The sequence below is a fragment of the Sturnus vulgaris genome, chromosome 5 (assembly GCF_052056855.1).
Source record: "Sturnus vulgaris isolate bStuVul1 chromosome 5, bStuVul1.hap1, whole genome shotgun sequence".
NCBI lineage: Eukaryota > Metazoa > Chordata > Aves > Passeriformes > Sturnidae > Sturnus > Sturnus vulgaris.
Genome location: NC_142247.1, coordinates 19,012,897 through 19,029,085, shown reverse-complemented (window position 1 = coordinate 19,029,085; position 16,189 = coordinate 19,012,897). Strand labels below are relative to the sequence as shown.

Genomic DNA, 16,189 nt, shown 5'->3' with positions numbered 1-16,189 from the left:
CAGAACTTTTCTTTTACAGATATGATACAGGGTCGCTCAGCGTGTCTGCAGGTGATCGTTACGATTCAGCGCAGGGACGATCAGGATCACAGAGTTATCTTGAAGATCGAAAACCGTACTGCAGTAGACTAGAAAAAGATGATAGCCCTGATTTTAAGAAGGTATCTGGTCCAATAAGTTTCTTGCAAAAATAGAACTTCACTGCGGCTGATCTTGAATTGTGTGAAAGTAGTCTCACATTGCATCAGAAATGCTGCTTAAAGTAACTTAGCTGAATGGGGAAGCACAGCAACCACTACGGTGGGGAAAAATACACTTTATGAAACATCTTCTGACTTGTACTTTTCAAGGCAAGGGAGAAACCTAGAGGAGCCAAGATACAGTCAAATAAAATATGATAGTATTTATCATAGGAAATGTATAATTAAAACTCACGTATGCATGTGTGATGCCTGTTATTACATGTTTGCCATCTTACATACATACAAGGTAAAAATATGTTTAGATCTTGTTTTAAAATAGAGGAGGAGTTTGTTGAAAAGTTTACTGTGGTGGGGTAATCTGTGACGTCTGAAGAAAAAGAGGTGGCTTAATTATATGTAAGGTAAGCTGTGTGCTCTCTATTGAAAGCTGCTTGTTTCTAGAAATATTTAGTAACAGTTCTTTACCATGCTTGCTAATTTTAAACATCTTTATTTTACTTCTTAGACTGTTAATGTATTTGTTAACTTTACATGTGGTTCAATCATACTTTTGAAGTTTTTTTGCTTATCTCACTATAATCTGATATTTTTTAACAAATATTTTCTCTTAGCTTTATGAACAGATTCTAGCTGAAAATGAAAAACTTAAAGCACAGTTACATGATACCAACATGGAACTTACAGAACTTAAGCTACAGTTGGAGAAGACCACTCAGGTTTGTATAAAACAAAAACACATGTACTTAACCAACAATGTAAATAGTAAGCCAGAAGCACCCCAGGCCATGGCCTGCTCTTTACTGGGCATTAACTTTGATTTTTATCCGAAGATGGGAATGGAGAAGAGTATTTCTCTCTTTCAAAGAGAAGAGAGTGCAGGATTCTGGTCTTCAGCTGTGAACGAAATGTGTGAGACTGCTTCCTGCCTACTTAAGTAGTAGTGGTTCTTGCCAGCATATATCTGCATGCAACTTTTTTTAGGAGTAAACACTTTACACTGGTAAGCTTATATTCAAACTGACAATCGGGATTGATTGATTGATTAATTCATAAACCTGCTGGCAAATTGGCATAACCTGCCAGTTTTTCTCGCAGTTATGCCAGTTTGGCTGGTTAGATAGCTGGTTAGTTAGCTTTATCTTGGAAATGAAGAGCAAATAGTGCATTCCTATTACCACTAACTGCTGTCAGATAACAGTGCTACATACAGTTAAATAAGACACATACACTGGAGTTAGACTTGTCTAAATTTGTCTACTCTTGCTGTAGAATGTTTCATATTGTCAGATCATATTTACCACAATTTACTGTACTTAATTGTCTTTTATGTGTACCCTGAAAATGTTAGTGAAGAAGATTTAAAAGATGCCTGTTCTGTAATGCTTTTATGTAGAGATACTATGTTACTCCTGTTAGCCAAAGGCTGTGTAGTGATTAAATTACAGGGGTGGTCACGGAAGTGCATGATAAATCCAGCTTATTCTTTTTCAGTTTTACTTCCCTGAACACACTTTAAAATGTTCTTGATGACATACTTCAGACAGAATACTAAAATGTCTAATTGGTTTTTTCCTCAGTTCTGTGTTGTTTCAAAGCACATGTCAATGTCTTCATCAATTCTGTGTTTCAGAGACAAGAAAGATTTGCTGACAGATCACTCTTGGAAATGGAGAAAAGGGTGAGTTTCTGTCAAAGAACTTCTGAATACTCCAAGCTTTGTTTTAGTTTGTTTTGTAACTCCTGGTTTGGATATATTTTAGTAGGAACAGAAGACTTTCTTATAACTTGCATTTTTTAGAGGATTTAGGGATTTTAGGTTTCAAAGTGGCAATGAATGTGAGGTGGGAATTACTCTTAATAATTGCCTTTAGTTTGCTTATTCATTCCTGATAACCAGTTTCTAAACTCTGCTGCCCTCCAGGGATCTGCCACTTGTTCCATCTCATTCAAAACAATGTTGGCATTCCAGAGGGTTAATCAGATTTATTGTGTCTCATCTTTTAACACATTTCCAAGATGCAGAGAATTTCCTCAGAGTTTTCCAGAGGCACCCATTATTGTTCCTAATGAGATAGCTGTTTCTGCAGCACAGACATGAGACCTTAAAACAGCTAATAATACAAGATTATCTGCCTCTTTCCTTGCACTGTAACCTTTTCAGAGGAATATGATAATGGAGTAGGGGGAGGAAGTGGAAGAAGGAGTAAGCAGTGCAGGAAGAGGGGCATCAGAGTCAAAGACAACCCTAAATTGAATGAGAAAGAAGTCCTGCAGTAAATTCATGTGTGAGATAGACACATGATAAAAATTTTAGGCTGTAATTTCATGCTAATTTAAAATCCAGCAGTGTAAAAGTTAGGTTTGACAGCAGTGTAAAGCAAACTACATTGATTTTGTGGTAGTCTTGGCTTCCTTCATGACTCTGAACACTACGTGTTCTTTTCCCTTGATCCTGGAGTAGTGACACGTTAGAGACAAACTGGAAAAAAATAATTAGACTTTGACAGTAGGAAGTGATGTAGTAAACATTTATTTCTCCTCAGTAAATTTCATATTCATTAGCCTTTTGCATTGATTTGCCAGTATTTTAAGTTTCAAAAACAACTTTTAGTTATAGAGAGCTGTCCAGTATATAAACAAACAGATTTTACAGGAGCACATGGAGATGTAGAAATACTCTCAGGCACTTCTTGAAGTTTCATTATCTTTATCTTAATAGTCTCTGCAGTTAATTGCAGGTGCCATATAGCACCTATTTCACTCTACAGTTTTTTGGCATCCTAGTGTGGTTTCATCAGTAGAAAGGTTTCAGCAGCAGATAATTGGTTTCCTGCTTGCTAGCATGGCCACACAAGTGGACATTTAATTATTTAATAGATGTAGCTGCATCCATTACTGAGTTCATAGGTAATGCACGGAGTACTGACAGGCCATTGCATTAAAACAACTGTCTTTTTTAGGAATTTTTGCACTTGTTTTTTAAGACATTCAGTTCAACAGAAAAATGTCTTTCAGAAATGTTACTTTCCCTAAATGTTTTAATATTAAAGCTAGTGGATAAAATAATTAACTTAGTAATGTATGTATGTAACTTAGGTGCTATATGGCTGAAACAGGATTTATACAAAATTTGTATATCTGAATCTTGGTTATAAGGACATGCTTCTTTTCACACAGGAATTTAAATGAGGAATATATTTATGATGGTATTTTCTGTGTTGTTTAAATGGGAAGTTTCACTTTGAATGTGACTGAAGCAAGATTCTCAGCTGCTAGTCATCAATAGCTGATCTCTAGAAATAAGCTTATCAAATTCAACATTTTAAAATAATTTTAAAGAACCTTTTTAATGTGTAATGCAAAAATAAAAATGCAAAAATGAAAAGAAATTGTGGAGTATTCTAAGTATACTTTTCCAAATATATAGCTTCACTAAAATAAAATACAAAACTAAAGATTTTTTTATAAATTACATAGAGAAGAGGGGAGGGCAAAAGTAAAGTAGTGAGGGAAAATTGTAAGAAATAAAAGGCTGACAGAGAAAGAGCTGAAGGTATCTTCGGACCATGACATTTTCAAGCTGAATCCTACCTTTTCAGTGAAGAAAATGAGACTGTGTATTAAGCCTAGATTTGCACAGTAGTAAAATGCAGAAAATACGGGCTTTGAATTTTATTTAAATTCACCCTTCAGAAGTGGGTTTCCATGATACTTGGTGATGCACTGTGAATATTGTTCATTTTAAAGAAAGGGGCTTTTCCATGGGGATGGGGGGTACAGATCAGAACACAAGTGCAAGGGCAAAAATAAGGGTTTCTTTAACAACCTGTCACTATGCCAAATATGCTAACAGCCCTTTGCAGAATTTTGTGTGACGTGGTAATAAAACTTAAAACCAGAACTTAAACTTATAAGTTTCAGTCTAGATTAGAATTCAGAAAACTGTAGGTGCCTTTAAAGAATTATTTTCCCAAATTTAGAATTCTGGGAATTTGAATTGTGAAGAAGTATATTTCCTTGTATAATTGAATATACAAATACATGTAGGCATATATATCTGGTTTTACTTCTTAAAAATTGTGCGGCTCTGAGGGCTCAGTTTTTCATATGTGTATATCTGTGTACCTCAGTTTCACTGCACAATCCTGTGGGTGCTAGTTGCTTTGATAAATACAAATAAGCTATTGTATTTCATAAGATGAGAGATTAGCATGTATTTTTTTTTTGTGAGTTACAAATGTTCTTTGACATACCTTACAGAGTTGAGGAAGTATATCATAAAATTTTAGACGTCATAGATTTTAAATACTTTCTTTGAGTCCAGGAAATAGTCTAATAGTACTGGCAAATCTTCTCAGTGAAACTGAGTGCATTATTTCCTTGGCATCCCTCAAGCCAGTTCCTACAAGAGTAAGCAGTTCACAAAAAAGAGGAGTAAAGCTTCATCTAATAGGAACAAAACAATTTTACAAAGACTATTATATCTAGACCAGTCTATTTGTTCCTTTTGTATAATGTGAAGTATAAAAAGTCAGATTTTACTGAATTGGTTTTTATTGCTAATAGACAAGCTCAACATACTAGTTAAGCAAATGCTTCAAAAGGATTAAGAATACTTGATACCTGAAATTTTGATATAGATTTGATCGTTCATCTCTAGGTAATTGAAAAAAATGTTGACAATTGCTTAAGATAAGAACACATAATATATGTTATTCTGTAAAACTAGTAGGTAACAGATAAAATCGTAAGTATTGTAAGACTGTGGGATTTTTGTTAGTTACTTACATCCATTAATTTGCTGATACTTATGCTCATTTCTGTCATTATAAAAGAAGTCTTAATTCGAAGGAGTTAAGTACATTAAGTAATAACAACTGCAGTAATATATTTATTACTATGATAGAAATTAAAGTTGTTTGCTATGATGGGAAAATGTTGGGTTATAACTGCACTGTGATTAAACTAAATTCAAATGATTTATATCTGAAAGGTGTCCGGCAAGAGTCAGTATCTACTGGGCGGTATGATCTAACCAAAGTTTTACACACCTCAGTCAATGCTGCTTGCTGTTTGCATAACACCGTTGTATGCAGATGCATATGTCCACTCCGCAATAATCTGTTGCTTTTGCCGCTCACCCTCTGGAAAAAAATTCTGAATGTAGAGTACTGATAACTGCAGCTGCTTTTAAATGAGATACACTGCATCATCTGACACAGGAAAGCAAGCAATCAAGCTATAAACCCCAAAGTCTATTGCATTAGCTGCTCATCTGTCAGATGTGTTGAAAAATAGGTTTAAACAAAATAAAAACTTATCTGCACTGCAGACTGCAGTGTAATATAGAAAACCCTAAGCTAACTTTCCATAAGCTGGCTTGGTTATATAATCAGTGCAATCAAATTCATATACAAAGGATATTTTCTCCTGCTTCTCAGGTAAAAAGGGAAATAAAAGGAAAATTACACTATACGAGAAATGCAGAAAATATTCAGGAAACATTTTCTCAAGAAGCAGCTGATCTCACATAACTGGATTTCTTTGGTACTGAGCTAAGTCCCGTAATGTCAGTTGTATCAACACTAGGTTGCGGTTTGGAGTGTGGACAGATCCCACTGAGCTGAGACACATATTTCAGCTACTTTTTTCTGTGAAAGTTTATGCTTTCTGTGCTTTTAATATTCTTGTGTGTTTCTGATCATTTTCTGCATTTCTTGGAAATAAGGATCTTAAAAAAGCCTAGCTCATAAAAAATAAATCCAAAGAAGTTGTACTTAAAACCTTTCTAAATTAGTGAAACGGAAGGGGTATGTTTTGTAGGACTGGATATGAATTTCTATATCTCTTCCTCTTTGGATATTAAAATTCCATATTGACCAAATCTCTATATATCACTGCCGTCACGAGTTTTCTGTCCACACTATGCTTTTGGTTGTATGATCTTTGAAACTTGAAGTATTTCACTGTTACCACAGTATTTACAAGCTGTAATTTTTTAAACGTTCTGTTGTTCAGCATTAACACATATCTTCTGATTTAGGAAAGAAGAGCGCTAGAAAGAAGGATATCTGAAATGGAAGAGGAACTGAAAGTAAGTAAATTAATACACTATTAATAACCAAGTGTATTATTATGTCAGCGAGATGTAGTCTGGCAGTATTACTGGTCTGTATAATTTCACTAGAAAATAACTAAGTTACAGCTGCATGTCAGAGTCACTCCTGTCATACTCCTGTAGCAAAGCTGCAGTGCTGGCGTCAGCAGCTGTACGTGATCAATTAGGAAGAAGGTGTGAGTTCTAGGATTGTATATAATGGCTAACAAGAGACATTCAGAGGTGGTTAGAGTGAAATGTCTTGAGCTAATCAAGATGGAATTGCAGTCTACAATTTTAATGTGATACTCGTAAGTTTTATTTACTAATTACTGTCATGAAAATCCATTATTGTGAAATTGTGATAGCATATAATTGTATAGATATTTAAGCATTAAATGTTGTTTCAATCTTTATCTCATGTTCTTTATTAATTAGATGGCATGTTGCAATATCAAAAGAAAAACTTTTGTTTGTATAGTTTGAATCAGTTTTTAGTTAACAAAATGCAGTAGGTAGATTTGAGCTGTTGACAAATGAGTAACATTTACCATATGGATTTCTGCTTTTTTCAACTAAGTATAAAGTGAATCTCAGAAGCAATATTCTTTTAACAATAAATTTCATTTCTGATTTGTTTGGGTTTTTTAACCAGTCTTTATCAATGTTAAACCCTCTGATATGATTAGGAAGGGTGAGAATTTGGGTGGGTTTATTTTCTCTTATGTCCTTTCATATAAACATTGGATATGGCCAACCAAAGTCATAGAATTTAAGTGGCATGTGAAAGTACCATTATTTTGACATTTGATACTTCTCACTGATTAATAAGTAGTTTCTTTTTAAGATCATTTTTTAGCTCCCTCTTGTGCTTGGAAATGGCATTAACTTCCAAATACTTTTCATTAAAATATATGCACCAAGTTCTGTTGAAGTAATGGAAGCTGACAGGCAGAAGAGCAACTGTGACACCTCTGTCTGAGAGGACACAACTGTCTGTGATTCCTTGAGGTGTTTTCAGAAGTGAAATACAGAAAAAACAAACTGTGGTAGAGGAAAATAATTGTCTGCCTAAGAGTAGAAGACAGGATGTAAGCTTCTAGGGAAAGCTAGGCTTCTGATAAAAACAGAGAATACAAATATATTGCTTTTTCCAAAAGTATACTTTCAATAAGCAATAAATTAAAGTTTTGAATGAAAGATTAAATATTCTTCCCATAGGTTGTTGCACAGTTGTTAAAAAGTGTATGTTAAATGTGTCATTATGTACAGGGTTTTAGGAGATTCAGTTTGTGCAATTAGGATGTTAAGTGAAGAATTCCAGGAATAGCTCTCATTGTTAATGCATCCTGAACTGTTTTGGAAGGCTGTGACTAATCACTACTGGTACTTAGATTGCTTTTCAAGAATGTGCCACTTGTTTGATACTTTCCTTTCACGGCGGCTTATTTACTTTAAACAGGACGGTCTCTTCTAAGTTTTCTTTCTTTTCTTTCTATCCTCTAGGATACATGTGGGTTTTTTCCTCATTTTCATTCCTATTTCTTTGATTCCTGCAGAACCTGCAACAAATAAAGCAGATTCAATCTTTGAAATACCTAAATGAGCGACTGGTGACTGAGAATAGGGCCTTGACCCGAGTGCTTGCCAAGTTGTCAGGGTCCTGTAGGCAACTGCGCTCTGTGGACTTGTAATTTCTTCCTTCTCCTTTGTTTAGCCAGGCAGGTGTTGACATTCAGTTTGTGCTTGGGCAGAATTTTACTGTTAACACTTGTGTGTCAGAAACTGATGTAGTGCTGCTTGATTCTGGAGATGTGACTAAAGCTAAAGCATGGTGCCCAGTGTACAAGCTAGAGGTGCTGCAGATGTGCTGGTATGGTGTGGTATTGTCCCTGCTAGCACTGAAGCTTATCCTTGAAGATAAATTGGCAAGGATCCAGGAGACCTTTGACATGTTAAAATCTTGGCAACAACTGAAACGATTTGGGTTTGCATGAGGATACACTATTGTCAGTCTCTTATTTTCATGTTTGTGTAAATGCTCAAATAGTTTTCTAACTAAATGCCTCTAGTTTTCTAACAAAATGAAATTAAGATCTGAGCTTTCTTACTGCAGTTTGGTTTAAATGCATAGAGTTGATAAAAGTTTAGTCTTAACAAAAGAGTGTTTGAGAACTGGCTTCAGTACTGTACATTCCTGAACAGTTGCATTAGCAACCATTTTTCTTACATTTGTGTGTTTCAGTGTTTCGGAGGGGACCAAGGTATTGTTTTTTCAAAAATGTATTGGACTTTCAAGTTGATTACTGTTTTCATGTATTAACTTCCCATTTGAGTCTTGCCAATCCTTATTTTTACCTAGACAGCAGAGTTAAGATTATTGTTTTATATTGCTACCTATATAGGCATCCCGGTGTGGATGAGAGTCCTACAATGCATGGACTGTAAAATCACAGACACAAAACAAACTCCGCCTAGTGTGTCAGATTGGTTAAGACCCGTTCTGATAAAAGTATGAACTGCTTTGAGTTTCATCTTGGAAAACAATGCTATTCTGTTGTTCCTAGTGTTATTGCAGGGCTGTTTCAGAAACCCATGGACGGGTCAAAACCTACATGAGGATCAAAATGTGGTTTCATTATACACCAAATCTATATGCCTTTCATCCTCTTAAAAATAACAAGTGTCTAGGCTGGAGGTTACAGCGAGCTTTTAAGGTGTGTAGTTGAAAAAATAAACCAGCCTTCTGCACAGTGATTCTTGCTAAACTGCTTCCTTTCATCTACCCCCCTTCCCACTTAGAAAGGAATGCAATGAGTGTGCATTCTGCTCAGAATCTGATTTTGGGTTTTCCCCACTAAGGCCTGAAGTGAAGAGGTTTATCCTTTTGCTTAGTGTCTTTCTGGAACTGGACTAACAATAGGATGTGGTGTTCCTGATCCAGGCCCTGCATTCCTCAGTGCTCCCTTATGTTAACCCTTACTGAGCAAGTGAGGTCGGCTCATTGATGTGGCTGAAAACAAATCCCTTTATTCATAATAACACTTGATCCATCCCACCCCAGTATTGTTGGATCACTAAATTAACTGTGGAGAAAGCAGCAGGAGCACACTGCTGCATGAGGAGGGAGAGCTGTCCCTTTAGGGCAGTCTGTCTTGCATCAGCCTCAGCAAACAATGTGGTTTTTCAACACAGCTGAGCTAATCTAATGACTGCTGTCCACAGCTGCACATCCATACTGTCTTTTTTTGTTAGCATTGGCATTCCTTTAACCATGATAAGCCATTTGGGGTGTTTAACCACAGCAAACCATTCAGTGTTCTTCTCCATAGCAGAAGTTTTCAATGGCAGTTCGTTGTGGAGCTTGAGTAGCCTGACCAATAAAAGAAAAGCAATGGAAACACAGCAGGGAGCCTTGACAGTATGATGGTAGGTTAACAATAAAAATGTGCCTGAGTAACCTGAACAGGTACTTCAGCAGTTCATTAACTTTTTGTAATCTTTATTAATCAAGTTGCTTTGTATGTACAAACTGGTAAATCCTCCAGCAAACACAGACATCATTATTACTGTACAGATCTGAGATGGCTCCACATATGTCAGGTGATTATTGAATCACTATTTGCTGAATGATAACACTGAAAAGTTACTAGCCTAGTCATGATACAGACAGACAAAGCAGTGCATTTTTAATGTTATGCTGGAATCTCATCACAGGAATATACTTCAAAATTTTAGTGAGAAACAAATTAGAATTCAAAGCGTAGTATGTTACTGTAATTCTCATGAATTTACTGCAAAGGTGTTTTTTCCTTCCTCTTGACATTAAAGGTGTGGGTGTCACCTCACAAGAAGTTTGAGTACCCATAGAAATGCATTGCTCCAAGAGAATTTTTTTAACTATGTGGGGATTAGTATAGATGAGAAGTGTAAGTATTTTAGGTTACTTGTGCTTACCTTTCCTGATGAATTTCCTGCTATTCGCAGAATTGTAGAATTATTTAGATTGGAAAATACCTCCAAGATCATCAAGTCAAACCAGTACTCCAGCACAACCACCGTGTCCCTGCATGCCACGTTTACACATCTTTTAAATACTTTCAGGGATAGTGACTCCACCACTTCCCTGAGCAGTCTTGCTTGATAACAGTCTTGGTGAAGAAATTTTTCCTACTATGCAATATAAACCTCTCCTAGTGCTACTTGATGCCATTTTATCTTGCCACATAACCCTTTTGTCTCCTACCAGTCTTCCCCTATTCTTTAGCAGACTCACAACAAAAGAGAAAATATTTCCTTAAGACCTATTCTACCTATTAATTGAATCAGGATTAAAATTTACCTGCAGAGATTTGCAGATATATAACGGTACTGGATTATGTTAAAACTCTCATTTTGAACAGTATATTTTGTTGAAGTAATTCACCAGAAAATCTACCTCTCTGTGGGTCTGTCTCTATGTAATTAACCACTATGGGCTGCAGCTCCCTCCTTATTCAGTAAGTTGAAAGAGGACTGTGACATTCCTGGATTTACTTTGAGGTTTCATTGGAATGCACACATAACACTAGTTCTTAAGGTACCTATTTGACCAGTACAAAAGCAGACTCCTTTGATTCCCTGTGCATGGCTACATGAGGGCTGTTATGGTTTCACCCAGTACCTTTGGTACGAAATCTGTAGCAGAATGGAAAGGAGAAAGAAAAGGTTTTGGTTGGTTTGCCTGAACAAATGGCCCTTCCATTGTTTGCAGACACATGCATATTATCTGGATATGACCCCTATCTTGGACAGCAGTAATTATTCTTTACAGCTTAGATTTAAACAATAATGCTTGAAAATTGCAAAAACATCACTCATGTTGCCCAATTTCAAACATAGTGACATGGTTTTTGAAAGCAATCAGCATTTTACAGCTCTTTTTGTTCAGAGCATAGCTTTCACTTGACTGTAATGGAAGCTTCCCTGTGACTCTAAAGAGCTCAACTTAGGTGGCTTCCCCTAGGCTCCACCATAAAACAAAGCTGGAATCAAGGATAGCAGAATGATTTTTGCCTACTTTAATTGTAGAGATCACCATTTTTCTTCTTATGATCTTCTGTCAACTTCCTTTCACATATTTTGGTATTTGCAGGAAAATAACTAGAGATCAACCTCAGTAATTTTCAGTTCACCATTGTGTTTCACTGTAAAAGGGTCTGCAGTTCAGTGAAGTGGGTGTGGACAGGAGATGTAGAAATGAAACCTCTAGTGCAGAGTTAATTAACCCTGAATTTTTGAATTTCACAATTCTTTCTATTTCATTATAATGTTCTGAATATAATGGGATTGAAAGTATAATTTTGATTGAATAAAATGAAAATAAACTAGTGCCAAGAAAATAATGAAGAATAGGGTAACGGGTGTTGCGTAGGTTGGTAGCTGAACTTCCTGCATACACTTGTACTTGAGGTTACTGAGTAACCACTGTGCAGGCATAGGCTGTTACCTCCTGTGTAAAACCCCTGCTAGAATCCATAGTGTAATTTAGCCGTGAGTGTGATAGGTGGTTTGTTAATCAGTGTGTGAATGTAGATACAGAGAACTGCTGAGATACTTCCTGGTTTCTCTGGCAAGCTGAATTCTCCCAGTACCAACCTCTGTGCCCTGACTTGTCCTCCTTTCCTATTTGATCCAGTCCAACTCTCATCTCATTTGGCTTCTGCCTTGCAGCTTTTGTGCTTGTGTGTCACCCATCCCCTTTGGCAGCCATAACTTGCCATTCCCTAACCTGTCTGCCTGAGTGTGTAGCCTGGTGTTGCTGTGATCTCTTTCAATTATCTGATCTTGTGTGAACTATGCTATTCAGGGACATGATCTCAAATTACAGGATGTGTGCTTCAACATGACTTTGGAAGTGGTTGGAGGATTAATGCTGTGAGCTAACAAGCTGAATCACACTGTATCTCATCAGGATGAAATCATCCAAGGGCACAGTGGTAGAGATGCTTAGCCACAGCATATTTTTTTTAAACTCTGCAAGTGCAGTATAGACAAGCCTCTTTAAATTGTTGGTAGTTAATTTCCCCCTGCCCTCCCTCCCTTCCCCCTGGAATTTGAAGTATTTCATTACTTTCCTCATGCTACCATAAATGCTTTTGTCAGAGGCTGGTCATCTGCACCACTGAGTTTTAGTGCATCTGGTCCAAGCAAATGAAAACTTCTAATCTCTAACCCTTAAATATATCATGCTAAAAGGGGAGATTTTTATGAACTGCTGATATGAAGTGTGAGAACTGCCAAGATACTTAAGCTGAATAAAGATTTTTACTCGCAGTCGTTGTCTAGTCTTGTTGCTTTTACTTGGGGTGTAACAGCAAATAACCACCATGTTTCATTTTTCATAGATGCTACCAGACCTGAAGGCAGACAACCAGAGGCTAAAAGATGAAAATGGGGCCTTGATCAGAGTTATAAGCAAACTTTCCAAATAAAGAGTTTACTACAGCAGCAAGTAATGGTATTGCACATCACTAGTAACTCCAGTGGACCATGGTATGGCAGTCACTGGAAGTATGGGAAGATCCTTCGGAGACTGTCATTTTCAGATATCCTGCCAAACACCCTCTTACCTGTGTGTTTTTTTGTATCAAGATCATTGTTTCTGTTAAAATGCAGCTGCTGAGAAGATAAAATGACTGAGAAATCTTGTTTACAGCCACAGCATAATAAGGAAAGTATTCAAGGCCAGATACGCCTCAAATATTTAACCAGTAAGCCTTAGTTGTACATAAACACTTCTACATCAACAAAAGCTTTCAGCTCTCACAGACGACAGTTACTCAATAATGTTTTTGTTGTGCCACAATTCCCATTTTTTTCCTATACTCAGTTTTTCTTTAAGATTTAAGTTTGGATTTTTTTTCCCTTCTAATTTTTTGTGTACCAGATTTTCTTGTACAGTGTTTTCACAGCTTTACCATTTGCAGAGACCACACACCCTTTTAAATTACATAATTTGTGTAGCTATCTAGAGTTGTAATGTCCAACCACCTGGAACAGAGATGTTTGGTGGAACATTTGCTTTCACTGTTTGTGCAATATGCATTTATTTCCTATACAAAATGCTTTAAAAGTCAGTTGAAACTAGAAATATTTTAAGAGTCCTGTTTTCTGCCTTTATTGGTCACTTTAAAAAAAAAAGAAAAAAAAGAAGTTTGTAGTGAAAGACGTTAGATCCTGTAATCGTCACATTCATTTGAGCAGGTACTGAGTGATGCTGTATATATAAATGTGTACTGGTTTGATTTTTCAGACCACCACGTGGCATGCTTGAATATATTTCCCTATTGCAAATGTCTGTTAATGCAAATTAGGCTATCCAGAATAGTGTGTTTAACAAAGTTCGTTAATTTTTATGGTATAAAGAATTTAGACATTGTAGATTGTATGGAGCCCTATCTTTGCAAAAGGTCTAAACTATATAAAAACTTTATTATCTTTTTGTCCCTTTTTTTTTCATTTGATAGTGTTCACCATAATAAAAAAATGCATAAATATAACTGCTTCACTACATTTCACATACCTGTATTTATCTGAGTGCTGTCCAAAACTGTTGTGCTAGCCAAAGTAATGTACTAAATCATTTGAAAAGCATAACCCATTACACTCACAATAATGTTTATATGCACTGTTGTTGCCATGTGAGAAGGCATCCAATTTGATAACACCGTGTCAGACCATTTTATACATTTCAGTGGCCTTTAAAAACAAAAAAAGTACTTAAGTGAAGATCATTTTTGTTAGGAACAGCTTTTATATTTTCACTAAACCATTCAAAATGTGACATCTTATTGGCACATAGTTTATTGCCTAAAACCACTGAACAGATCAGCCATTAAAACAAATTGTACATTGTAAAGCTTGTAGTAGCTATTGTATTATTGATTATATTGTATACTATATTAAATGTGAATTTGTACCCCTTCATTTAAAAAGGTCGTGTTCTACTGCCTACTTGGGGGGGAGGGAGGGTTAGCTTTACAGGGGTGGGGATATGTTTTGGTAAGGAAGACGTGATGTCCTCTCTCTGTTGATTGGTTTTTTGAAGATGTAAGGTTATGCTCTTACTACCAAGCTCAGGATTTTTGATTTTAAAGGTACACGGATAGTTTGAGATATCTTATTGTAATTGATCTGTATGAGAGGTGGGTCTGAACCATAGGGACTTCCATTGTCTTAGGCTAACATAAAATAAAGAATTGAATGGCTGCAACATATTGAGTTCTGTTACAAGACAGTTAGGCATATTCTGGATTATATTGGTAAAGTTTGGGTGCCTGTGAATGATTAAATACGTGTTTCTAATATTTTAGTGTTTTATATTTAGGTTATTTATTCTTTATATCTAAAAAATGAATGGCTACTGTGCTATATTGATTTTATTGGTAGTACTGAGCAGACCTTGTATCTGCATGAAACTAGTTGCAAAACCCACTATTTTGGAAAAAAAAATGTATTTTGACATATACAAATAAAATGAATACAAAATATTTTAAATGTGTGAAAGTTTTACTGGTAAGACATTGAAATTTGTTATGAATTTAAACCATGTTATAAGTTTGCTATTTAAATTCTTTGGTGGGCATTTTTCATTCATTGCGTTACTTGGATGCAAGGTTCAAGTACCTTTCAAAGATTGTAATCAGATTGTGATTATTTGCACATCATTGTACATGCACATCTGTAAATGCAACAGTAAAAATGCCATATTTATGCAATCTGTAACAACTTGGACAAATGTTTATATATTTTACATAAACCTGTCTGTGTGCAGAATCTGAGAACCATTTTTTATGTGATATTAACCTAATCTCACAAAGCAATTGCTAAACTTGTGTCATTGTCTTATTGTTCCTGATTGTGTAGAAGATCCATTACATCCCCAGAAAATCCAGCTACAACAGAGAGAGAAATGGGTCGTGGAAGACTATTTTATTATTTAGGAGACTGTTTGCATGTAAGAAGAATATTATTGCTGGCTGGTGACTCTGACAAGCATCCTTAAATGACTAATGCCTTAAATGGTAAGTCAAACCAGCAACTTAGATTTCCAGGGGACTTGTCACAGTGTGGAAAGGGATCTCTGTGTTCAGAATTAACATCAAATACAGAGGCACGGAAGTAGCTGGTGTGGAGAGTGAAGAGACAAAGGGCCTGCCCAGAACCAGCTCCAGCCATGGAGGGAGCCATCACCTGGGGAGGAGGAATGAGCACTGGAAACTCAAGTGGGAGGAGAGTGCAGGAAGCATGGCTCCAAACAATAGTAGTTACCTAGAAGACAAAACTCAGAGCTGGAATGTCATTTTTTGCCCACCTTGTCTCCCTTATAAACAATTTCCTCTGAGCCTTCCTAATTCCTGCTACATACTGCTTTTACTGCTGTTTTCTTGCCAGATCCCCAAAAGCGCAGTTACGATTCATAGAGTGCAGGTCAGTGCGTTTGTTTACTCAGCAGCAAGTACAAAATGTGAATCTCAGAATTCACTCATTTAGAAATTCTGTCCTCACTGAACTTTGGTTGTGCTCACTTGAACATTAAACTAATATTAATCTTACCTGTCCAGTCTTCCTGGCCACTGTTCATCTGCTGCCATAACAGCAAACCGGTTGCCATACAAGGGTCCTCGCATTTCTATTTCAGGAAGAGTAGTTACTTACATACGTTTTAGACAAGGAAAAAGGCATGCTTTTGGGTTTCTGAAGATACCTGCCTTAGGAGATGTGCACTGAGGGAGAAATTTTAATCATTTCACCTCTGTCAGACACAAATGGACTTCATCTAAGAAGGCTCCTACCCCTGCTAGCTGGCATAACCATGAGGTTTATAGTCAAGAGTGATGGTATAATG

The 16,189-nt window shown here is 36.3% G+C and overlaps 1 protein-coding gene across 4 annotated transcripts in view; it reads left to right on the top strand.

The window, feature by feature from the left end:
- The window catches only part of PPP1R12A (protein phosphatase 1 regulatory subunit 12A), a 112,359-nt gene extending 97,528 nt beyond the window's left edge, over positions 1 to 14,831 (top strand). For 2 of the 4 annotated variants that reach the window (XM_088164989.1, XM_088164991.1), the window contains 5 exons: positions 20 to 161; positions 815 to 919; positions 1,834 to 1,881; positions 6,247 to 6,297; positions 8,868 to 12,680. In XM_088164989.1, coding sequence (XP_088021115.1) covers positions 20 to 161; positions 815 to 919; positions 1,834 to 1,881; positions 6,247 to 6,297; positions 8,868 to 9,029 — 508 coding nt within the window. In that variant the 3' untranslated portion in view covers positions 9,030 to 12,680. The other 2 variants (XM_014888662.2, XM_088164990.1) reach the window with 2 other exon arrangements.
- The last annotated feature ends 1,358 nt before the right edge of the window (positions 14,832 to 16,189 follow it).